The sequence below is a fragment of the Nomascus leucogenys genome, chromosome 6, assembly GCF_006542625.1.
Source record: "Nomascus leucogenys isolate Asia chromosome 6, Asia_NLE_v1, whole genome shotgun sequence".
NCBI lineage: Eukaryota > Metazoa > Chordata > Mammalia > Primates > Hylobatidae > Nomascus > Nomascus leucogenys.
In genome coordinates, this window is record NC_044386.1 from 37,809,514 (window position 1) to 37,834,991 (window position 25,478).

At 40.1% G+C, this 25,478-nt stretch overlaps 1 protein-coding gene and 1 pseudogene across 1 annotated transcript in view; one reads left to right on the forward strand and one right to left on the reverse strand.

Moving 5' to 3' along the window:
• The window catches only part of C7 (complement C7), an 82,462-nt gene that overhangs the window by 46,676 nt on the left and 10,308 nt on the right, over nt 1-25,478 (forward strand). Inside the window, exons 10-15 of the mRNA XM_003274385.3 lie at nt 699-865; nt 3,367-3,595; nt 4,783-4,954; nt 13,584-13,671; nt 16,225-16,357; nt 24,975-25,166. Of these exons, the coding sequence (XP_003274433.1) occupies nt 699-865; nt 3,367-3,595; nt 4,783-4,954; nt 13,584-13,671; nt 16,225-16,357; nt 24,975-25,166 (981 nt within the window). The remainder of the gene's footprint in view (nt 1-698; nt 866-3,366; nt 3,596-4,782; nt 4,955-13,583; nt 13,672-16,224; nt 16,358-24,974; nt 25,167-25,478) is intronic.
• On the reverse strand, nt 19,490-20,391 carry LOC105738684 (annotated as a pseudogene).

Genomic DNA, 25,478 nt, shown 5'->3' on the forward strand with positions numbered 1-25,478 from the left:
CCAACGTGGTGAAACCCCATCTCTACTAAAAATACAAAAATTAGCCAGGTGTGGTGGCACACACCTGTAGTCCCAGTTACTCAGGAGGCTGAGGCATGAGAATTGCTTGAACCCGGGGGCAGAGGTTGCAATGAGTATGCCACTGCACTCCAGCCTGGGCTACAGAGTGAGACTCTGTCTCAAAAAAAAAAAAAAAAAAAAAAAAAAAAAGAAAATCACCAAAAATAAAATAAATATAGCTTAGTTTTAGTTTTTAGAGCAGTTTTAAGTTCACAGCACAATTGCGTGCAAAATACAGAGAGTTCCTGTATATCCCCTGCTCCCACAGAGGCAAAGCCTTCCCCACTATCAACATCTCCTATCAGAGTGGAACATTTGTTACAATGGATGAACCTACATTGACACATTGTCATCCAAATTCCATAATTTACATTAGGGTTCACTCTTGATGTTGAACATTTAATGACTTTTGACAAATGTATAATGACATGTGCCCACCATTGTAGTAGTATACAGAACAGTGTCACTGCCTTAAATATCCTTTGTGTTCTGCCTATTCATCCCTCCCTTCTTTCTGACCACAATTTATCTTTTGACTGTTTCCATAGTTTGGCTTTTTCCAGGATGTCATACAGTTTGATAGATTTTTTTTAATACTTGGTAGACTTTTCACTTTTCATTTGCTTTCTTCTGTATAGAAACCCAGAACAATGTGTTGAGAGGAAACCCATTCATCAGAGGGGGAGGTGCAGGCTTCATATCTGGCCTTAGTTACCTAGAGCTGGACAATCCTGCTGGAAACAAAAGGCGATATTCTTCCTGGGCAGAATCTGTGACTAATCTTCCTGAAGTCATAAAACAAAAGGTATGTCATACTTTGTTTAAAGCAATAGGAAGCAGTCATGTTTATTTGCATGAGGAAAACGAAGGTGGTTAAATCAAGATGGTTAAACAGACATGGCTATAATTAGCATTTTCTGTATCCCAATTATATTTTGTAGAGTAAAATGAATGCACACATAATAATAAGAAACAGAAGATGTGTTATACTCATATTTTAGTTGCAAATGTTAAATGTCTTGCAATTTCCAAGAGAAATTAATGACAAAATTTGCACTTTTAACTTTTGATCTAAGTTTGATTATGTCTTCCTTGGTCCCTAATTCAGAGGAGTTATAGATTCTAGCACGGGGAAGGCACGTAGGTTTGCCTTCTGTTATGTTCCTATCACCTTTCTTTGTGTGGCCATGGCTCGTGGGCTCCTGAAGTCGTACAAATTAGGATAGTAACAAGTTGGCTGGCAGAATTTTAAGATGTTTTATTGTTATCATCAATTTTTTTATAACGCAACGTATGTGTTTCTAAAAATCATCGAGCTATGCAAAATTGCACAATAAAGGGCTTATAGAAAAAAAATCAGGTTAGAGACACAGCACTCAAATATATCATCTGTGACACTCATATGAAAAAGATAGGTGCCAATAAAAATAGTTGCATGGTTTTATACATGTTAAATTATTAAAAATGTATCTATACTACAATAAGTGTGGTGCATTACCTAGAAAAAGACCTGAAGCTTTCTGGGTGCTGGAAGGGTTATGGCTTGTGAGTTACCATGAAGTGGTAGAAGGACAGCAGTCAGAAACCCGACAGACATTTGTAACAGCAGATGTGAACAGTATAGTTTACAGTGCAGGAAATGAACCGACATAGATGTTGAGGGGTGTGTGTGTGTGTCCACGCACATGCGTATGCATGAGTTTTGTATATTCCTATGTGGCTTGTTTCAGCTGTGTGAAGCATTTTGTGTTCACCCTGTGCTTCATGTGGACATAGTTATACATAAGAAAATCTCAAATCTGTGCTATATTCAAAATTTTCAGTATATCAATCTCAATGGAACAAATTCACCTTATCAAAACAAACATTATAGCAGAACCGATTCTATGATCTATTTCCTGCATGAAAGTCAATGTCCCAAGCAAAACCTGATTTTCAGAGATACATTTTATAAACTCAAAAATTGCAATAGGTCCTCAAGTCCCCTCCTAACACCCATAAAGTGCCCATTGGCTTTCAAATACGGGTGAGGGAGGGAGGGTGAAGTTTTCCTAGAAAGTCTTATCTTAAAGGACCATCTGTTAATATTCAAAATGGCCTATATTCATCGTCAGCATTCCGCACAAATCTTTAGAAACTCTTGATTAGATTAAATTATTGATTAGAGAAAGACACATGTTCTTTAACAGTCTCCATGTACTTTTCTACATAGGACTATAAGTTATCATATTTGTGCTAACTTTTTAGCAGGGCAAAAAAGGAACAGAGAAAGAAAAGGCACTATGCAGGTACAGGTATATGACTATGCAAAGCCATTGTGTTCGCAAGAGCTTGGGCTCTCAGGAACCAATGGTGCATATCTCTTCCCAGTTCAGGCATCATGGTGGCAGCCTGAAATTGGCTATGGTGAGAGTAGCTACACTGCAGAAACTGGCAAATGCTACAAAGCAGAGACGTTTCTGTTCCTGGGAGAGCAAACTGTTAAAGTTGAGTCAGCACATCCGTGGTTTCAAAGTTGCTTTTCTTCTGAAATAGCCAACACAGAATAATAATGTTTACCTGTTTTAAATTTCTCCATGAGGAAAGAATCTATGATTTCCACTAAGAGATGTTAAATCTCTCAGTTAGGAAATTTAATTCTGAATTTAATTTCACTTGCTTCTTTGCTGTAACTAGAAAATGAATGTCTTTTTCATTTTATTTTATTTTATTTTATTTTATTTTTTATTTTTTATTTTTTATTTTATTTTGAGATGGAGTTTTGCTCTTGTTGCCCAGGCTGGAGTGCAATGGCATGATCTTGACTCAGCGCAACCTCCGCCTCCCGGGTTCAAGTGATTCTCCTGCCTCAGCCTCCTGAGTAGCTGGGATTACAGGCATGTGCCACCACACCCGGCTAATTTTGTGTTTTTAGTAGAGATGGGGTTTCTCCATGTTGGTCAGGCTGGTCTCGAACTCCCGACCTCAGGTGATCCCCCCTGCCGCAGCCTCCCAAAGTGCTGGCATTGCAGGCGTGAGTCATTGCGCCTGGCCTGGTTTTTTTTCTTTTTTAAAAAAAATCTTATGCATGCACAAAAGATATATAAAAAATTCCTCCCCCATCTGACCCTAATTTTCCCTACGTTTGTCTTGATTTTGTTGCAAAGAGAGTGCACTGCTTTCTTTTGTATTTGCATAAGAAACAATTGTAACAAACTTACCAGTGGCTTTTGATTTTGTTTTAATGAGAGTCGCGCCTAAACATGAAAAGCAAAGTATTCTTGCCTAAATCCCTGATTACTGACTATAATGTCTTTATCTCTATAGCTGACACCTTTGTATGAGCTGGTAAAGGAAGTACCTTGTGCCTCTGTGAAAAAACTATACCTGAAACGGGCTCTTGAAGAGTATCTGGATGAATTTGACCCCTGTCATTGCCGGCCTTGTCAAAATGGTGGTTTGGCTACTGTTGAGGGGACCCATTGTCTGTGCCATTGCAAACCGTACACATTTGGTGTGGCGTGTGAGCAAGGAGTCCTCGTAGGGAATGAAGCAGGTCAGTGGGGTGAATTTTCTCTAGTCACCCTGTACACATTGAAAGGGAATTACCCTGTTTCTTTGCTCCTTGAGATGCTTCTTTGTGTATGAAGAGATGAAGTCTCAAATGAATTTAGAATCCTCCTTCCCTTTCCTACTTCCAGATTATAGCTACTGTGGTTAAGGCTCTTAGCTGTTATCTCTATTTATCCATCTGAACTAACAGCCCCACTGTGCCCTCCACTTCCCATTCTCTGTTAGAATAGAGTTATGAAGAAAACACCTTCATCCTCTGTAATTATCTCAATAAGGTTTTGCTGTAACAAAGGTCTGTGGAACTTGTATATTTGCATTGCCTAACCTTTCTGATGGCATGCTCTTTGAAACATTTCTATTTCTATTCTGTATGATGTACTATCAATCACTCACAAATATTTGTTGAACATCTGCTGTGTGCTCTACAGTGTATATGGTTCTTCAAGCACTTAGTACAGGGCTATGTGAAATTAACTTTATGAGTAGTCAAAGTATGACTACGATCTATATACTTTTGTTTCTATATTTATTTACATGTCTGTCTCTTCTAGAATGCTCATTACTTAAGGTCAGGGCTGTTTGATTCCTTTCTTTATTCCCAGAGCTTGACAAAAGGCTTGATTCATAGAAGTCACTAAATGAACGATAAATGAATAAATATAAGACTGAACTATAGAGGCTTATATACAAGCATTACAAAGGCATCCTTATCCCCAAATGTCTCTCCAAGTGGTCTGTTCTGGTAATTAAAACTCTACGACTGTGATTCATTCCTTTGTGGCTTGGATTTCCTCTTATCTGTTAAAATGGAAGCACCCTCTCCTGCTGTCTAATTAAATAGAATGGTCATATTTCCTGCCCACCTCCATTCACTGTTGTGAGAAGTAAATAAATGATACAATGTACGTAAAAGTGCTTTGAAACAGTTGTAAAATAATCAACAAATTAAGGATATTATTGCAAGAGGTTCACTAATGCAATCTTAATTTGGACATTCCTAGTCTGTATGTAGAGCCATTCTGAACATTGTAGCAAACCTCAATGAAGAGTGAAGGTAATCAATATCCAGAAGGATCTCTTCCTCCAATTAACTTGTTAGCAGGAAGCATAGCACTAAGTTCCCAAGCCCTCTTTAAGAACTTATTGATCAACCTCTTTCTCATCTTATAGGAGGGGTTGATGGAGGTTGGAGTTGCTGGTCCTCTTGGAGCCCCTGTGTCCAAGGGAAGAAAACAAGAAGCCGTGAATGCAATAACCCATCTCCCAGTGGGGGTGGGAGATCCTGCATTGGAGAAACGACAGAAAGCACACAATGCGAAGATGAGGAGCTGGAGCACTTGAGGTAATGGAGACCCGACCCCCTGGCAGTTGCATAGAACACAGTACCGTCTGCAGTTGGCGTGGAACACATGATCGCTGCTGTCGAGAGATTTAGAAGTTAAATGGCTACTTTTACCAGGGACTGCTTTGTACCTTAGCACTAGGGTGAGTTGAAGGAGCTTGCTCTGTGTGCTTCAGGTTTTCCTGAAACAAGTGTTACGAAAGGCTGGGTAATTGGGAGTAGTCCTGCTGAGTGGATACGATCATTCTCATTCGTTTTGGCCACCGACTTGCTGTGTGACCTTGGGCAAGTTACTGGCCACATCTCTAAAATTAGCATGATAATAGCAGGTAAACTGATATTAAGATTATCTGTTTATTGTTATTGTCAGAATTAAATGAGATTAAGCACCCAAAGTGATTACTAAGCATTCATTAGAGTTAGTATTACTTTTAAGATATACCATTCTTACTCATTTATTTTTTGGATTAAGCATAGAGCCAGTTGCTTGAGATGGAGAATATCTTGGTGGGTGAACCCAGTAGCCTGGCATTAACTTTCCATTTGTCAAGACCCTGCAAAAGCCATCTCAAAAATGCTCAGTTGATGAATCATAGCCCTGGGTCAGAATTCTTTATGCCACACCCTACTGTTTTACATCGTCCTTAGTAATTTTTGCTGACTGGACTTGGCAAAATGTTCTAGTATGATAATTTGAAGGTCATGTGACTTGAAGAAAGAGATGAGGTGTTTGGGTATCTGGTAGAAGCATAGGGTGAATAAAGAAAAAAGAATAAGGTGGGAAGCCTTATTCCTAACTCTTTGGTGCCTTGTAATCTGGCATTAATCAGTATCTGTTGACTGAGGAAGCTGGCAAGCATGTGAATTATGGTGGGAAGAGGATGCTGGCTGTGGTGCACATGTTTCTGGGAGGATGAGGGTCTGGGAGGAGATCGCTGAGAGGATGCATTTTTCCTGCTTTTCGACATAAAGCTAGGAGGAGAGGTACATCCTAAGAAAGGCATTGAAGAGATTTTTCACTCTTGGTGCTCAGGGGAGGGGAAGTATCTTCTTTCTCAGTACGAATAGGAAAATTAAACTTTCCACAGTTTTCTCAAAGTGTGGCAAGATTATAAGGAACTCAGCTGAGAAGGAGGCCACACTCCGTTTGTACTGCTTTCTCTCAGATTTTGTGTCTCTGGAGTGGAGATAATATTAGTGTTATTTTGACCTTAGAGGCAGTCTTGAAAACCATTGTTTAATGACAGATGTCATCATTATCATTATCTTTATTACAGGCTCCCCCAAGAGATGGTCATAGTGATGGTAAAGTGTCAGGATTGGCACTTGTGGGATGATATTAGGACTTCTGTTCTCCCATCTTCCTTTTAGGCTTAAGATTCTTATTCCAAGCCTTACTTAAACTTGCTTTCACCAAATAATGTGCTTTCAGTTATACACGTTCAGAAAAAGATGTAGACACTAAGACTTCTTATTTCTCTATTGCCTTGTGAGAGGTAGAAGGTGCACAATTGTAGGAGCCTAATTGACTAGACGTAAATCCAGCTTTGGTATTTATTAGTTCATAATCTTGGACAAGTTATTTGAACTTTCTGTGCCATTGTTTTTTCCATGTATCTCATGGTGTTGCTGTATGAATTGAGATAATGCACATATGCAGAGCAACTGCCACGGTGCCTGACACACAGTAAATGCTTAGTAAAAGGTAGTTGTAATTTTGTGTTACCTCTCTTTCGGGGTCACTAACTCTAATTACCTTCTTCTTTTTTTTTTTTTTATTTGAGATGGAGTCTCACTGTGTCACCCAGGCGGGAGTACAGTGGTGGGATCTCAGCTCACTGCAATCTCCACCTCCCAAGCTCAGGAGATTCTCCTGCCTCAGCCTCCTAAGTAGCTGGGATTACAGATGTGCACCACTGTGCCCGGCTAATTTTTATAGTTTTAGTAGAGATGGGGTTTCACCTTGTAGGCCAGGCTGGTCTCAGAACTCCTGACCTCAGTCTCTCTGCCTGCCCTGTCCTCCCAAAGTGCTGGGATTACAGGCATGAGCTGTCGCATCTTGCCCAATACCTTATTTTCAATACAGAATTAATTCTGTATTAAACGAATTTCAGAACCAAACGGCAAGAAGAAAAATAGGTTTTGAAACAGGTGACCTCTAGAAAGCAGAAAGTAGTATGTTGGCCTAAGACTTTCTTTTTCTTTTCATTCTTTCTGTTTGTTTTTATTTCCTTTTTTTTATTATTGTACTTTAAGTTCTAGGGTACATGTGCACAATGTGCAGGTTTGTTACATTTGTGTCCATGTGCCATGTTGGTGTGCTGCACCCATTAACTCGTCATTTAGCATTAGGTGTATCTCCTAATGCTATCCCTCCCCCCTCGCCCACCCCACAACAGTCCCCAGAGTGTGATGTTCCCCTTCCTGTGTCCATGAGTTCTCATTGTTCAATTCCCACCTATGAGTGAGAACATGCGGTGTTTGGTTTTTTGTCCTTGCGATAGTTTACTGAGAATGATGATTTCCAGTTTCATCCATGTCCCTACAAAGGACATGAACTCATCATTTTTTATGGCTGCATAGTATTCCATGGTGTATATGTGCCACATTTTCTTAATCCAGTCTATTGTTGTTGGACATTTGGGTTGGTTCCAAGTCTTTGCTATTGTGAATAGTGCCACAATAAACATATGTGTGCATGTGTCTTTATAGCAGCATGATTTATAGTCCTTTGGGTATATACCCAGTAATGGGATGGCTGGGTCAAATGGTATTTCTAGTTCTAGATCCCTGAGGAATCGCCACACTGACTTCCATAATGGTTGAACTAGTTTACAGTCCCACCAACAGTGTAAAAGTGTTCCTATTTCTCCACATCCTCTCCAGCACCTGTTGTTTCCTGACTTTTGAATGATGGCCATTCTAACTGGTGTGAGATAGTATCTCATTGTGGTTTTGATTTGCATTTCTCTGATAGCCAGTGATGATGAGCATTTCTGCATGTGTTTTTTGGCTGCATAAATGTCTTCTTTTGAGAAGTGTCTGTTCATGTCCTTCACCCACTTTTTGATGGGGTTGTTTGTTTTTTTCTTGTAAATTTGTTTGAGTTCATTGTAGATTCTGGATATTAGCCCTTTGTCAGATGAGTAGGTTGTGAAAATTTTCTCCCATTTTGTAGGTTACCTGTTCACTCTGATGATAGTTTCTTTTGCTGTGCAGAAGCTCTTTAGTTTAATTAGATCCCATTTGTCAATTTTGGCTTTTGTTGCCATTGCTTTTCGTGTTTTAGACATGAAGTCCTTGCCCATGCCTATGTCCTGAATGGTAATGCCTAGGTTTTCTTCTAGAGTTTTTATGTCTAACATTTCAGTCTTTAATCCATCTTGAATTAATTTTTGTATAAGGTGTAAGGAAGGGATCCAGTTTCAGCTTTCTGCATATGACTAGCCAGTTTTCCCAGCACCATTTATTAAATAGGGAATCCTTTCCCCATTGCTTGTTTTTGTCAGGTTTGTCAAAGATCAGATAGTTGTAGATATGCGGCATTATTTCTGAGGGCTCTGTTCTGTTCCATTGATCTATATCTCTGTTTTGGTACCAGTACCATGCTGTTTTGGTTACTGTAGCCTTGTAGTATAGTTTGAAGTCAGGTAGCTTGATGCCTCCAGCTTTGTTCTTTTGGCTTAGGATTGACTTGGCGATGTGGGCTCTTTTTTGGTTCCATATGAACTTTAAAGTAGTTTTTTCCAATTCTGTGAAGAAAGTCATTGGTAGCTTGATGGGGATGGCATTGAATTTATAAATTACCTTGGGCAGTCTGGCCATTTTCACGATAGTGATTCTTCCAACCCATGAGCATGGAATGTTCTTCCATTTGTTTGTATCCTCTTTTATTTCATTGAGCAGAGGTTTGTAGTTCTCCTTGAAGAGGTCCTTCACATCCCTTGTAAGTTGGATTCCTAGGTATTTTATTCTCTTTGAAGCAATTGTGAATGGTAGTTCACTCATGATTTGGCTCTCTGTTTGTCTGTTATTGGTGTATAAGAATGCTTGTGATTTTAGTACATTGATTTTGTATCCTGAGACTTTGCTGAAGTTGCTTATCAGCTTAAGGGGATTTTGGGCTGAGGCAATGGGGTTTTCTAGATATGCAATCATGTCATCTGCAAAGAGGGACAATTTGACTTCCTCTTTTCCCAACTGAATACCCTTTATTTCCTTCTCCTGCCTAATTGCCCTGGCCAGAACTTCCAACACTATGTTGAATAGGAGTGGGGAGAGAGGGCATCCCTGTCTTGTGCCCATTGTCAAAGGGAATGCTTCCAGTTTTTGCCCATTCAGTATGATATTGGCTGTGGGTTTGTCATAGATAGCTTTTATTATTTTAAGATATGTCCCATCAATACCTAATTTATTGAGAGTTTTTAGCGTGAAGGTTGTTGAATTTTGTCAAAGTGCTTTTCTGCATCTATTGAGATAATCATGTGGTTTTTGTCTTTGATTCTGTTTATATGCTGGATTACATTTATTGATTTGCATATGTTGAACCAGCCTAGCATCCCAGGGATGAAGCCGACTTGATCATGGTGAATAAGCTTTTTGATGTGCTGCTGGATTTGGTTTGCTGGTATTTTATTGAGGATTTTTGCATCAATGTTCATCAAGGATATTGGTCTAAAATTCTCTTTTTTGGTCGTGTCTCTGCCTGGCTTTGGTATCAGGACGATGCTGGCCTCATAAAATGAGTTAGGGAGGATTCCCTCTTTTTCTATTGATTGGAATAGTTTCAGAAGGAATGGTACCAATTCCTCCTTGTACCTCTGGTAGAATTTGGCTGTGAATCCATCTGGTCCTGGACTCTTTTTGGTTGGTAAGCTATTGATTATTGCCACAATTTCAGAGCCTGTTGTTGGTCTATTCAGAGATTCAACTTCTTCCTGGTTTAGTCTTGGGAGGGTGTAAGTGTCAAGGAATTTATCCATTTCTTCTAGATTTTCTAGTTTATTTGCATAGAGGTGTTTGTAGTATTCTCTGATGGTAGATTGTATTTCTGTGGGATCGGTGATGATATCTCCTTTATCATTTTTTATTGCATCTATCTGATTCTTCTCTCTTTTCTTCTTTATTAGTCGTGCTAGCGGTCAGTCAATTTTGTTGATCTTTTTAAAAAACCAGCTCCTGGATTCATTGATTTTTTTGAAGGGTTTTTTGTGTCTCTATTTCCTTCAATTCTGCTCTAATTTTAGTTACTTGCTGCCTTCTGCTAGCTTTTGAATGTGTTTGCTCTTGCTTCTCTGGGTCTCTTAATTCTTATGTTAGGGTGTCAATTTTAGATTTTCCTGCTTTCTCTTGTGGGCATTTAGTGCTATAAATTTCCCTCTACACACTGCTTTGAATGTGTCCCGGAGATTCTGGTATGTTGTGTCTTTGTTCTCATTGGTTTCAAAGAACATCTTTATTTCTGCCTTGATTTCATTATGTACCCAGTAGTCATTCAGGAACAGGTTGTTCAGTTTCCATGTAGTTGAGTGGTTTTGAGTGAGTTTCTTAATTCTGAGTTCTAGTTTGATTGCACTATGGTCTGAGAGACAGTTTGTTATAATTTCTGTTCTTTTACATTTGCTGAGGAGAGCTTTACTTCCAACTATGTGGTCAATTTTGGAATAGGTGTGGTGTGGTGCTGAAAAAAATGTATATTCTGTTGATTTGGGGTGGAGAGATCTGTAGATGTCTATTAGGTCTGCTTGGAGCAGAGCTGAGTTCAATTCCTGGATATGTTTGTTAACTTTCTGTCTCATTGGTCTGTCTAATGTTGACAGTGGGGTGTTAAAGTCTCCCATTATTATTGTGTAGGAGTCTAAGTCTCTTTGTAAGTCACTCAGGACTTGCTTTATGAATCTGGGTGCTCCTGTATTGGGTGCATATATATTTAGGATAGTTAGCTCTTCTTGTTGAATTGATCCCTTTACCATTGTGTAATGGCCTTCTTTGTCTCTTTTGATCTTTGTTGGTTTAAAGTCTGTTTTATCAGAGACTAGGATTGCAACCCCTGCCTTTTTTTGTTTTCCATTTGCTTGGTAGATCTTCCTCCATCCTTTTATTTTGAGCCTATGTGTGTCTCTGCATGTGAGATGGGTTTCCTGAATACAGCACACTGATGGGTCTTGACTCTTTATCCAATTTGCCAGTCTGTGTCTTTTAATTGTAGCATTTCGTCCATTTACATTTAAAATTAATATTGTTATGTGTGAATTTGATCCTGTCATTATGATGTTAGTTGGTTATTTTGCTCGTTAGTTGATGCAGTTTCTTCCTAGTCTCGATGGTCGTTACAATTTGGCATGATTTTGCAGTGGCTGGTACCAGTTGTTCCTTTCCATGTTTAGTGCTTCCTTCAGGAGCTCTTGTAGGGCAGGCCTGGTGGTGACAAAATCACTCAGCATTTGCTTGTCTGTAAAGTATTTTATTTCTCCTTCACTTATGAATCTTAGTTTGGCGGGATATGAATTTCTGGGTTGAAAATTCTTTTCTTTAAGAATGTTGAATATTGGCCCCCACTCTCTTCTGGGTTGTAGAGTTTCTGCCGAGAGATCAGCTGTTAGTCTGATGGGCTTCCCTTTGTGGGTAACCTGACCTTTCTCTCTGGCTGCCCTTAACATTTTTTCCTTCATTTTAACTTCGGTGAATCTGACAATTATGTGTCTTGGAGTTGCTCTTCTCAAGGAGTATCTTTGTGGCGTTCTCTGTATTTCCTGAATCTGAACGTTGGCCTGCCTTGCTAGATTGGGGAAGTTCTCCTGGATAATATCCTGCAGAGTGTTTTCCAACTTGGTTCCATTCTCACCGTCACTTTCAGGTACACCAATCAGACGTAGATTTGGTCTTTTCACTTAGTCCCATATTTCTTGGAGGCTTTGTTCATTTCTTTTTATTCTTTTTTCTCTAGACTTCCCTTCTCGCTTCATTTCATTCATTTCATCTTCCATCACTGATACCCTTTCTTCCAGTTGATTGCATTGGCTCCTGAGGCTTCTGCATTCTTCACGTAGTTCTCGAGCCTTGGCTTTCAGCTCCATCAGCTCCTTCAGGCACTTCTCTGTATTGGTTATTCTAGTTATACATTCATCTAATTCTTTTTCAAAGTTTTTAACTCCTTTGCCTTTGGCTTGAATTTCCTCCTGTAGCTCGGAGTAGTTTGATCATCTGAAGCCTTGTTCTCTCAACTCGTCAAAGTCATTCTCCATCCAGCTTTGTTCCACTGCTGGTGAGGAACTGTGTTCCTTTGGGGGTGGAGAGGTGCTCTGCTTTTTAGAGTTTCCAGTTTTTCTGCTCTGTTTTTTCCCCTTCTTTGTGGTTGTATCTACTTTTGATCTTTGATGATGGTGATGTACAGATGGGTTTTTGGTGTGGATATCCTTTCTGTTTGTTAGTTTTCCTTGTAACAGACAGGACCCTCAGCTGCAGGTCTGTTGGAGTTTGCTAGAGGTCCACTCCAGACCCTGTTTGCCTGGGTGTCAGCAGCAGTGGCTGCAGAACAGCAGATTTTCATGAACTGCAAATGCTGCTGTTTGATTGCTCCTCTGGAAGTTTTGTCTCAGAGGAGTACCCAGCCATGTGAGGTGTCAGTCTGCCCCTACTGGGGGGTGTGTCCCAGTTAGGCTGCTCGGGGGTCAGGGACCCACTTGAGGAGGCAGTCTGCCTGTTCTCAGATCTCCAGCTGCATGCTGGGAGTAACACTACTGTCTTCAAAGCTGTCAGACAGGGACATTTAAGTCTGCAGAGGTTACTGCTGTCTTTTTGTTTGTCTGTGCCCTGCCCCCAGAGGTGGAGCCTACAGAGGCAGGCAGGCCTCCTTGAGCTGTTGTGGGCTCCACCCAGTTCGAGCTTCCTGGCTGCTTTGTTTACCTAATCAAGCCTGGGCAATGGCGGGCGCCCCTCCCCCAGCCACGCTGCCGCCTTGCAGTTTAATCTCAGAGTGCTGTGCTAGCAATCAGTGAGACTCTGTGGGCGCAGCACCCTCTGAGCCAGATGCGGGATATAATCACCTGGTGTGCCGTTTTTTAAGCCCGTTGGAAAAGTGCAGTATTAGGGTGGGAGTGACCCGATTTCCCAGGTCTCGTCTGTCACCCCTTTCTTTGACCAGGAAAAGGAACTCCCTGACCCCTTGCGCTTCCCAAGTGAGGCGATGCCTCGCCCTGCTTCGGCTCGCGCACAGTGCACTGCACCCACTGTCCTGTGCCCACTGTCTGGCACTCCCTAGTGAGATGAACCCAGTACCTCAGATGGAAATGCAGAAATCACCCGTCTTCTGCGTCACTCATGCTGAGAGCTGTAGACTGGAGCTGTTCCTATTCGGCCATCTTGGCTCCTGCCTCCCTCTGTTTGTTTTTCATACTACTGACCCGGCAGCTATTTAAATCACTGTCTTTTGTTAGCTTGAGTTTATGTTTGAGTTTTCTACCACAGGATGTAAGCAGATATTTGGTTCTAAGAATGACAAAAATATTACACCAATGTACTTAAATGAATGGAGTTCCTTCAGATACAAAGGAGAAATCCAATGTAATGCAAAATAATTATTATACTGTGGAAATCAATCACATTAATTACATTTTTTTTTTCCTTCCAGGTTGCTTGAACCACATTGCTTTCCTTTGTCTTTGGTTCCAACAGAATTCTGTCCATCACCTCCTGCCTTGAAAGATGGATATGTTCAAGTTGGTTATGAAAGATATTTTTTTCCTTTATAATGCTCTAACTTCAATCTCTCTGCTGAGCTCGTAACCTATTTTCTTCCTCCATGGTGAAGCCGTGCCAAAAATATTTTATATGTGCATTTTAGTTTTAATGGTGAGGGTTTTAGTGTGTGATTTTTTCTTTAGCCCAAGGTGATTTGAATTCTGCAGAAGGCAGTGTATCTTCTATGGTGTGGGAAATCAATACTGCCACACAGTGAATCAAAAATGTAATCATGCCAGAGGGCTACTAAACATTGCCACTCTAAACACCAAACTAGGAATCTACAAGCTTGCTCTTTAACTTACAGAACTTCTCTTATTTTTGCCACTGACATTTTTTTCCCCTCATAACTGTAGGCCCTGGGATGAAGTATTAGGTTTATTCCAGGAGTCAATAAGACAGTTAACTAGTGTCTAGTGAGATATGGATCATTCTACTTTGAGCAACTGAACTTTCCTCTTCAGGAAAGAAGAGTAGTCATCTGCCATTTGTCATTCTGGGGACTTTTGTTGTTCTTGGCTTTTGGGACATTTTAGTTAGTGCTGCTCTCAGTCTTTATGACGAGGCTTTAGCCTGAAGCCCCAGTGGTGCCCCTTCATGGCTCACAAGGATATTGTTCATGAGGACTGTCTCCATGTTACCAGTGCTGCTTTCCTCACGAGGGATTTTGCTTTTCAAATCCCAGGCCCTTGAACATGCATTCACTGAAAATTCACTGAGGTTTCCCCAAATGTAGGCACTACTGGGAGATGAAAGTTGTGTGTTCATGCACGTGTGTGTGTGTGTGTGTTTGTGTAGAGAGAGAGACAGAGAAAATGAACCTAGCATCTCTACCACCCATTCTGTCCTACCACAGTTACCATAATTCTTGGAGTTCCTGAATGGAACATATGCTCAGAGAATAGGCCAAGCAAACTCATGCATATTAGCAAACCATGAGGCTGCCGTCCCCAATTGCAGTGCGTGTGGTGTTGTTTTCAGAGCCAAGAGTCCCAAATATTGCTCTATGGACTGGCTGCATCCGAATTACTCAGGGAACTTAAAATTAGAGATGGCTCTTTCTCCCTCGTCCTCCACATTTTCTGATTTGATAGGTTGGGAGTACAGCCTAAGAGTCTATTTTGTAATTTCTACAAGTGATTATGATATACGGCCGTGTTTGTGCACTGCTGAATAAGACTTCCTCATATGAAAGTTTTTGTTTAGTTTTGTTTTTGCAAGGTGGAGGCAGGAATAGGATCATAAGTCGAAACAGAACATGTGCTCTTCCCCATTTCCCTCAAACCTCAGCATCAGCCTGGCCCATTCTGTTTCCTACTAACTTCCATGACAGAGCCAGAGTGGGCCAGGAAGCGCATACTGACAATGGGAAGGAGATACCAGGAAATCTTGTTCTAATCCCTAGAGCAGAGGTGGTCAAGGCCTGAGCTCCAAGCCCTCTCCCAGGCTTGAGTTTTTCACCATCGCCTTGGGTGGAAGAGAATGAGCAGGGTAAGGAAAGAGAGACCCCGAATGAGTGTGATTACCCTTCATCCACCCCCAGGCTCAGACTTCAAATTCCTCCTTGCTTCACCATGAAAGCTCGCTTCCTGCCATTATAGGTTAGTGAAATGCTCTTGAATCTGACCCAGCCCCAGCATCATTCCATACATATAGTGTGGAGTAGGAGGGTAGGATGGGAGAAGATCAACATTATGCTTCCCCTAAAAGTTATCAGCAAGAAACTTAAACTTTCATGAACATATTAATAGGATTGGAAAATTTCTGGGTGTTCATGCTGACATTTTGCAGGCAGTATTGTCAATGAACAGCTCATAATACCTTTTTTTTTTTTTTTTTTTTTTTTTAGAGAGAGAGAGACAGCGTCTTGCTCTGTCACCCAGGCTGGCATGCAGTGGCACTATCTTGCCTCACTGCAACCTCCGTCCCCCGGGTTCAAGTGATTCTCATGTCTCAGCCTCTTGAGTAGCTGGGACTACAGGCATGCACCACCATGCCCTGCTGATTTTTGTTAGATGCAGGGTTTCGCTATGTTGGCCAGGCTGGTCTCGAACTCCTGACCTCAGGTGATCCACCTGCCTTGGCCTCCCAAAGTGCTAGAATTACAGGCATGAGCCACCATGCCCGGCCTGGTAATACCTTAATATGAAGAGTTGACTGACAAAGATGTTCTCCAAATCCAATAAAGAACTGATTTTTCCTAAAAGTTAAAGGAAAAGAAATTATTTGGACAGTGTCCAAATAGTTTTAATAGAATGTAATTTTAGTAGAATGCTTAATATAGTCCTTGGTATTTTGGGAGCAATCAATACATTATAGACAGTGGTATTAATAGTTTTATTTCAATTAATGGTGGTGCTAGTGTTATTGACTATATGAGGAAAATGTTTTTATAGACACTTTTCTGAATCAGCTAATTAAATGTAGCTTGCCTGATGATTATTATTTATAGACCAAATATATGTAAAGAAACATTTTGTTAATGCAAAATAGACAAACTCTTTCCTTTTCCATCTTTTACTTTCGTTTAGGATGAAGGTACAATGTTTCCTGTGGGGAAAAATGTAGTGTACACTTGCAATGAAGGATACTCTCTTATTGGAAACCCAGTGGCCAGATGTGGAGAAGATTTACGGTGGCTTGTTGGGGAAATGCATTGTCAGAGTGAGTGGCATCAGTTGTATATAATTTAAGATGAGAAAATTAAGTGGAAGAGAAGGAATCAAGATAAATAACACTCACCATATGGCCCATGTGTTGGCCTTTCTTTCCTGTAAGTCTGACATGATCCTGTTCAAGTTTTAGGAGCGACTTGAATAAGCCCTCCGCCTTCTCTAGTTGGTAATGTTCCCATTCAGTGAGGTCAATTTCATTGCAATTTAAAACTTTCAGGTGCAAATTAGAATAGGCCAGGGAACTCTCTTTAGATGAAGACCGTTAGGATATTCTTTAGAGTTCACTTACTCAGGATGTACCACAATCAATCAACTTCCTTAAATGCTTTGCATCTTATTCTGTTCGGAAAGACACATCTGAATAATAGCTTCTGCATGCTGCACCACCCTAAAACTACTCTGGCTTCCATCTCACTTGCAATATAAGTTTGCTCAGCAAATGAATAGGCCGAGCTGCAGGGATACATTTTTCCTAAATCAGAATGCTTAGTATAGTAGCATTTTTCCTTAAATCAGTTGCTCTGTGCTATATGAGGAAAGCCCTAGTACACACACACACACACACACACACACACACACACATATATATTTCTCCCTTTGGGAATACACCTATTGTGAAATTTCTGAGTAATTGGGTATTCATACATTGGGTATACATACATTTAGATTTAGTGGAGGCTGCCAGCCTTCCAAGTGGTTGTACTGATTTACATCTCTAGCATAATCTGGTAAGTCAAGATTACTTTATGTCCTTACTAACACTTGATAGCATCAGCCATAGTGGTGAGCGTATAGTGATATATATATATATTTTTTGGAGGCAGAGTCTCACTCTGTTGCCCAGGCTGGAATGCAGTGGTGCCATCTTGGCTCACTGCAACCTCTGCATCCCAGGTTCATGTGATTCTTGTGCCTCATCCTCCTGAGTAGATGGGACTACAGGTGTGTGCCAACACACCCTGCTAATTTTTTGTATTTTTAGTAGAGACAGGGTTTCACCATGTTGGCCAGGCTGGTCTCGAAGTCCTGAACTCAGGCAATCCACCCATCTTGGCCTCCCGGAGTGCTAGGATTATAGGCGCGAGCCACTGTGCTCGGCCTATTTTTATATTTTTTTCTAATGACTAATAATGTTAAGCTTGTTTTCATATGTTTGTTGGCCATTGGTTATATTCTTTGGAGAAATGGCTGTCCATGTCTCGTGTCCATTAAAAATAATCGGTTTGTCTGTCTTTGTCTTATTTTTTAATTTAATTTAATTTTTATTTTATTTTTTTTAAAATTTCCATAGGTTTTTGGGGGAACAGATGGTGTTTGGTTACATGAGTAAGTTCTTTAATGGTGATTGTGAGATTTTGATGCACCCATCACTCAAGCAGTATACACTGCACCCAATTTGTAGTCTTTTACCCTTTACCCCCTTCCCACCCTTTCTCTCTGAGTCCCCAAAGTCCATTGCATCAGTCTTATGCCTTTGCATCCTCATAGCTTAGCTCCCACTTGTGAGTGAGAACATACAATGTTTGGTTTTCTTTCTTTCCTTTTTCTTTTTTTTGAGACGGAGTCTCTCTCTGTTGCCCAAGCTGGAGTGCAGTGGCATGATCTCAGCTCACTGCAATCTCTGCCTCCTGGGTTCAAGCATTCAAGCAATTCTCCTGCCTCAGCCTCCTGAGTAGCTGGGACTACATGTGCACACCGCCACGACCGGCTAATTTTTGTATTTTTAGTAGAGATGGGGTTTCACTATGTTGGCCAGGATGGTCTTGAACTCCTGACCTGGTGATCTGCCTGCCTCGGCCTCCCAAAGTGCTGGGATTACAGGCGTAGCTACCGCACCTGGCACAATGTTTGGTTTTCAATTCCTGAGTTACTTCACTTAAAATAATAGTCTCCAGTCTCATCCAGGTTGCTGCAAATGCCATTAATTAATTCCTTTTTATGGCTGAGTAGTATTCTGTTGTATATATATACCACAGTTTCTTTATCCACTCATTCATTGACTGATGGGCATTGTCTTTTACTTATTAATCTTAATCTCTCTCTCTCTCTTTCTCTTGGAATCCTTAAACAGAAACAAATGAAATAGAATATAAATATGAATATTTGCTAGTTGGGAGTAATAAAGCCAAAAGTTTGTTCTTTGAAAAGATTAATAAGAAACTTCTACTTGAAGGGCTTCTTTTCCTTTATTGTGAATCTACTGATGAAATGTCTGTCTTTTACCTTGACTTTTCAAAGGATTTTTTTTTTTTTTTCCGAGACGGAGTCTTGCTTATCGCCAGGCTGGAGTGCAATGGCACGATCTCGCCTCACTGCAACCTCTACCTCCTGGGTTCAAGCGATTCTCCTGCCTCAGCCTCCTGAGTAGCTGGGACAATAGGCGTGCACCACCATGCCCAGCTAATTTTTGTATTTTTAGTAGAGACGGGGTTTCACCGTGTTGGCCAGGATGGTCTCCATCTCTTGACCTCGTGATCTGTCTGCCTTGGCCTCCCAAAATGTTGAGATTACAGGCATGAGCCACCTCGCCTGGCCAGGATTTTTTTATTAGGTAAGACATTCTAAGCTAGCAGTTATTTTTTATTTTATTTATTTGTTTATTTATTTGAGACAGAGTTTCATTCTTGTCTCCCAGTCTGGATTGCAATGGCGCGATCTTGGCTCACTGCAACCTCTGCTTCCCAGGTTCAAGCAATTCTCCTGCCTCAGCCTCCTGAGTAGCTGGGGTTACAGACACCCACCACCACGCCCGGCTAATATTTGTATTTTTAGTAGAGACGGGGCTTCTTCATGTTGACCAGGCTGGTCTCAAACTCTTGACCTCAGGTGATCCCCACTCCTCAGCCTCCCAAAGGGCTGGGATCACAGGTGTGAGCCACCATGCCTGGCTGCTCGCAGTTATTTTTTTTTTAAGTCATTTGAAGATATTATTAATATTACATTGCCCTCTGACAATTGTTTTCTAGGGAGAAGTCAACTTTTAGTCTTGCAATTTTTTCTTTGGAAATCATGTCTTTTCTATCTGACCACTTTCAAGAAGATTATTATTAATTATTGTTTTTTGCTTTGTCAATAAGTTTATTGTCCTTATCTGAAAAATCCTCATGAAAAATTGTTTGGTTTAGCTCTCAGCAGCCTGCTCCTGAACTCTGAGGAAGCTTGCCGTCTTCTGAGCTAACCAATCTTTCTTCTGGGCAAGTGACATTTTGAGATTGTTCCACTTCTTCTTTTTAACTTCTTTCTTGGGCTTCTTCTCATAGACTGGAATCTCTCGTATGGCAGCATGAGCTTTCTTATACATCTCCTCTATCGTGTCTGGAGTTACGCCGTTCTTTATGTATTGAGATAACTTTTTCTTGTAAGCATCTTCATCTTCTTTCATTATGTAATGCATGTAATCTGCAACATTCTGGCCCATGATGTGCTTCCGGTGTAGTTCTGCATTTAATTTCTTGCTTTCAGAATCATAACCGAGGACTCATTTGGTACTGTGAGGGATAGACAAGCCTCCATCCACAGCTCCGTTTAGGGTGCTAAAAACTTTATTGCCAGGGTAGTTCTGACAAGACCTGCATCCAGATAGCAGGTAAAGGCACCCAGCTGACCATCGATGCTTTTCACACTGTATTCATCTCCAGTCACCTCCACTTGGCCTTCATAGATCTTGTCCATGCCAAACCTATTAAGAAGCCTGCAGGCCAGCAGCAGGCCAGTACAATATGCTTTAGCATCATTTGTCAGGCCAGTCTTCACACCATATTTTGGCAGTTCATGTGCATACACTGCACAGACTATCACGTTCCCTTCTATACAGGACTAAGCAATCTGAAAAATGATACCTCTGTTTGTTACACAAAGCATCATCCTGTATTTGGATGTGCTGTATTTATTTTTATCATGTATAACCAAGCATTTCCGAACATAGTAATCAGCTTTACCCTGTCATCTTCTAAATTTCACCTAGTATCTTTTAAAGTAGGCCTTGTTAATAACAACTTTAACAAACCCCATCCTGTGGAATAGAGACCTGTGTTTGTGGCTTGACAGAGACCTGCAGGCCCAGTAGTGCTAGGGTGGGAAAAGGGTATTATTAATTATTTTTTGCTTTTGGTTTTCTCCAGCAACTTTACTCTGATGTCTAGGTATAATTTTCTTTATATTTTTCTGGGCTGATATTCAAAGCATTTATTGAACCTGTGCTTTAAGTCTTTTGTCAGTTTTAGACCATTTCTTGACCATTATGTCCTAAAACATTGCTTCTGTCCCATTCTTGATCACTTGTCCCTATGGGGCACAAATTATACATTTTTTGGACCATTATATTTTTTAACATCATTTTTTTGTTTGTTTGTTTTCCATCTTTTCCCCCTCTGTTTCATTCTAAATATTTTCCTTTTTTTTATTTGAGATGGTTTGTTGTCCAGGCCGGAGTGCAGTGGTGCGATCTTGGCTCACTGCAACCTCCGCTTCCCAGGTTCAAGCAATTCTCCTGGCTCAGCCTCCTGAGTAGCTGGGACTACAGGCATGCAGCACTACATCTGGCTAATTTTTGTATTTTTAGTAAAGATGGGGTTTTGCCATGTTGGCCAGGCTGGTCTTGAACTCCAGACCTCAAGTGATCTGCCTGCCTTGGCCTCCCAAAGTGCTGGGACTACAGGCATGAGCCACCACACCTGGCCTCATTCTAAATGTTTTCAATTGACCTATCTTCCAATTTATTAATTCTCTGTACATTCTGTATAATCTCCTTTTAAGAACTCTATTATAGAGTTTTAAATTTTACCAATTTTATTTTTCAACTTAAAACAATTATTTTTATATATATATATTTTTGAGACAGGTTTTACTCCTGTCTCCTATGCTGAAGTGCAGTGGTGCAATCTTGGCTCACTGTAATCTCTGCCTCCTGGGCTCAAGCAATTCTCCTGTCTCAGCCTCCTGAGTAGCTGGGATTATAGACACTTGCCACAGTGCCCAGCTAATTTTTGTACTTTTTAGTAGAGATGGGGTTTCACCATGTTGTCCTGGCTGTTCTCAAACTCCTGAGCTCAAGTGATCCGCCTGCCTCAGTCTCCCAAAGTGCTGGGATTATAGGTGTGAGCCATCATGCCTGGCTATTTTTTAACTTTAGAGGTTTCATTTGTCTACTTTTTTACTACATAGTGAATTTTTAAATTAATAACTTCATTATTAGGGCAGTTTTAGCTTATAAAAAACTGAGTAGAAAGTACAGAGAGCTCCCATCTACTTCCTTACTTCCCCCCCAGTTTCCCTATTAGGTATTAACATCTTCCATTAATGTGGTATATTTATTATAATGAATGAGCCTATATTCTTAAATTATTATATTTAAAAATATTAAAATTTTTTACTTAAAAATATAATTTTAAGCGATATTTTGATATGTGTAAACACTGTGTAAAAAGCAAATCAGAGTAAATAACACATCAATTACTTCAAACATTTATGTTTACTGTTTTATATTTTCTAATTTTCTGTTGTAATTCTCCATCTTGTCATTTAAAAAAATACATTAATTTCGGTTGTTTCAGGGCCTGTATCTGTTAATTTCATTATTTAGATAAGTCTGTTACTGTAAGTCTGTTTCTATTGTTTTTTTTGGTTGGAATTTGGTCAATTCTTGTCTTTTTGAATGTTAAATTAGTTTTAATTGAATGTCAGACTTTACATATGAAAATTTGAAAACTGGATGATGCTATCTTCCTCTAGAGAAGACTAACTTTTGTTTATGGCAACCAGTGAGGCTGGCTTATATCTGGGTTATCTCTATTCCAAGGATGTGGCCATTAAGGGATTCCAGCTGAAGGTGTGGGCTTTCTACCTGGCCCCTTCTTTTTGACAGGACTGGGCTTTATTTTTTAAAACCCTGATCCTGTGAGACTGCTAAAAGCTGTTTATCTTTTTAGCCTCTGAGCTACAGTTTTCTCCTCACTTTAGCAGCCTTTCAGCATATTTTCTTTTTTTTTTAATTTACAAATACCTCAAGGAAAAATGTGATACCAAATGTAAATGTAATCACCACATGAGACTTCCCTTCTCTCTGAAATCTTGGACTTTCAAACTTGCACTGTCTTGTTAGTGCTCTGATTCTTTCAGAAATAGTTTTCCTTTTAATTTTGTACAGTTTTTCTAGTTTTTTGTCTTGGTAGGAGATTTATTGTCAAAACAGCAGACTCATTAGAAACAATCAAATTCAATACGAGATTATGAAGTTTTGGAAGGCATAAGATGTGACTTGTACCTTGCTGTGTCCCAAGAAGTACACAACATATTTGGCAAAATATAGGCACTCAAAAAATGCTGTAGATTTTTGTATATATTCATGGAGTATTAGCTCAATTTTGCTACATTGATATGTCTCATTGTGGTGAAGTCAAAGCCTTCAGTGCATCCATCAAATGCTGTTTTTGAATGAATAAATGAATGAATGGGTATTCTGATGACAATGCTGTAAAGATACAGTAATACTTTGTAGAATATTGTCCAAAGTCCATTAGGGATATTAGCAAGATTTTTTTTTAATCATGAATTCTGACTTGCTGTTTATACTATGTGTGTTTTTTCTTTTTCTCTGTTCTTCTTTGAAGTAAGCTATTTGAGCTAATGAATGTAACTGAGTAAGAAAGAATACAGATGGAAAGTCAGGGAACACTGAACACTTTTATGTCTGCAAGTTTAAAGGTGGTGCTTTAGCTGGGTGTAGTGGCATGTGCTTGTGATCCCAACTACTCAGGAGGTTGAGTCAGGAGGATTGCTTGAGCCTAGGAGTTTTTAATTTTTTTTTTAAATTTTACTTTAAGTTCTGGGATACATGTGCTGAATATGCAGGTTTGTTACATAGGTATACATGTGCTATGGTAGTTTGCTGCATCTATCAGCCCATCATCTAGGTTTTAAGCCCCACATGCATTAAGTATTTTTCCTAATGCTTTCCCTCCCCTTGCCCCCCATCCCCCGACAGGCCCTAGTGTATGATGTTCCACTCCCTGTGTCCATGTGTTCTCATTGTTCAACTCCCACTTATGAGTGAGAACATGCATTTTCTGTTCCTGTGTTACTCCTGCTGAGGATGATGGTTTCCAGCTTCATCCATGTGCCCGCAAAGGACATTAACCCATTATAGTATTCCATGGTGTGTATGTGCCATATTTTCTTTATCCAGTCTATCATTGATGGGCATTTGGGTTGGTTCCAAGTATTTGCTATTGTAAGTAGTGCTGCAATAAGCATACGTGTGCATGTGTCTTTACAGTAGAATGATTTATAATCCTTTGGGTATATACCCAGTAATGGGATTGCTGGGTCAAATGGTATTTCTGGTTCTAGATCCTTGAGGAATCGCCATACCGTCTTCCACAATGATTGAACTAGTTTACACTCCCACCAACAGTGTAAAAGTGTTCCTATTTCTCCACATCCTCGCCAGCATCTGTTCCTTCCAGACTTCTTAATGATCACCATTCTAACTGGCGTGAGATGGTATCTCATTATGGTTTTGATTTGCATTTCTCTGGTGACCAGTGATGATGAGCATTTTTCATATGTTTGTTGGCTGCATAAATGTCTTCTTTTGAGAAATGTCTGTTCATATCCTTTGCCCACTTTTTGATGGGGTTGCTTGTTTTTTTTTCTTGTAAATTTGTTTAAGTTCCCTGTAGATTCTGGATATTAGCCCCTTGTCAGATAGATAGATTACAAACATTTTCTCCGATTCTGTAGGTTGCCTGTTTACTCTGATGATAGTTTCTTTTGCTGAGCAGAAGCTCTTTAGTTTAATTAGATCCCATTTGTCAATTTTGGCTTTTGTTGCAATTGCTTTTGGTGTTTTAGTCATGAAGTCTTTGCCCATGCCTATGTCCTGAATGGTATTGCATAGGTTTTCTTCTAGGGTTTTTATGGTTTTAGGTTTTACATTTAAGTCTTCAATCCATCTTGAGTTAATTTTTGTATAAGGTATAAGGAAGGGGTCCAGTTTCTGTTTTCTGCATATGGCTTGCCAGTTTTCCCAGGACCATTTATTAAATAGGAAATCCTTTCCCCATTGCTTGTTTGAGCCCAGGAATTTGAGGCTGTAGTATACACTGATTAGACCTATGAATAGTCACTGCTCTCCAGCCTGGGCAAAAAGAGAGACCCTGTCCCTAAAAAATAAAAATAAATAAATAAACAAAAGTGGTGTTTTAATAATTTCAGATGGCAAAATATCTAACTGGATGAAAGTTAAGGAAACTCTCCTGGTGGAACATCACTAGAGCACATAAATAAGTGACAGCTGTGAAAAGTTTAGTTTCAACAGTAGGCTGGGCATTAGGACTCTATTGGGGTTGTTCATTTTAAGTTGTCGCATCATTTTGGGGGGGGTGGGAGAGGGGGAGCTGTTTTGGTTTTTAGTTATTCATGGGTCAATTACATGCCAGGCTGTGTGTGACATGTCTTTCAGTCCACCCTAATAGTGAACTCACTTCTTCCTCCTTGTCCTCTAATATGAAAAAGCAGAACAAGCGTATCCGCATCACATAACACTTTTTTAAAAAGATAGTTTAGGAGAGCAATGACCCTTATATTTTGCCCTCTTTTATCTTTAGAAATTGCCTGTGTTCTACCTGTACTGACCGATGGCATACAGAGTCACCCCCAAAAACCTTTCTACACAGTTGGTGAGAAGGTGACTGTTTCCTGTTCAGGTGGCATGTCCTTAGAAGGTCCTTCAGCATTTCTCTGTGGCTCCAGCCTTAAGTGGAGTCCTGAGATGAAGAATGCCCGCTGTGTACAAAAAGGTGAGTGGCTTCCGTGTCTATCCAAGGACACTTGTACCCAGGCAAGTGAGAGTCCTTGTGGCGACCTTCATGGTACTGTGTCACCATAGCTATGAGTCATTCCCTCCATTCTTGCTCCCTAAGATGGGGTCAGTTTGTAGACTAACAGATTTTCTTCACATGACACAGAAAGACTCATGAAAGCAAGGAAAGGCAAGGGTAGCCTGGTGATTCTGAAACTTTTAACTTAAACCCTCCTTGTGAAAGATTAGCTTTATATCTGTTATAGTGCCAAGACAATAAAGGATTTTTTTTTTTTTTTTTTTTTTTGAG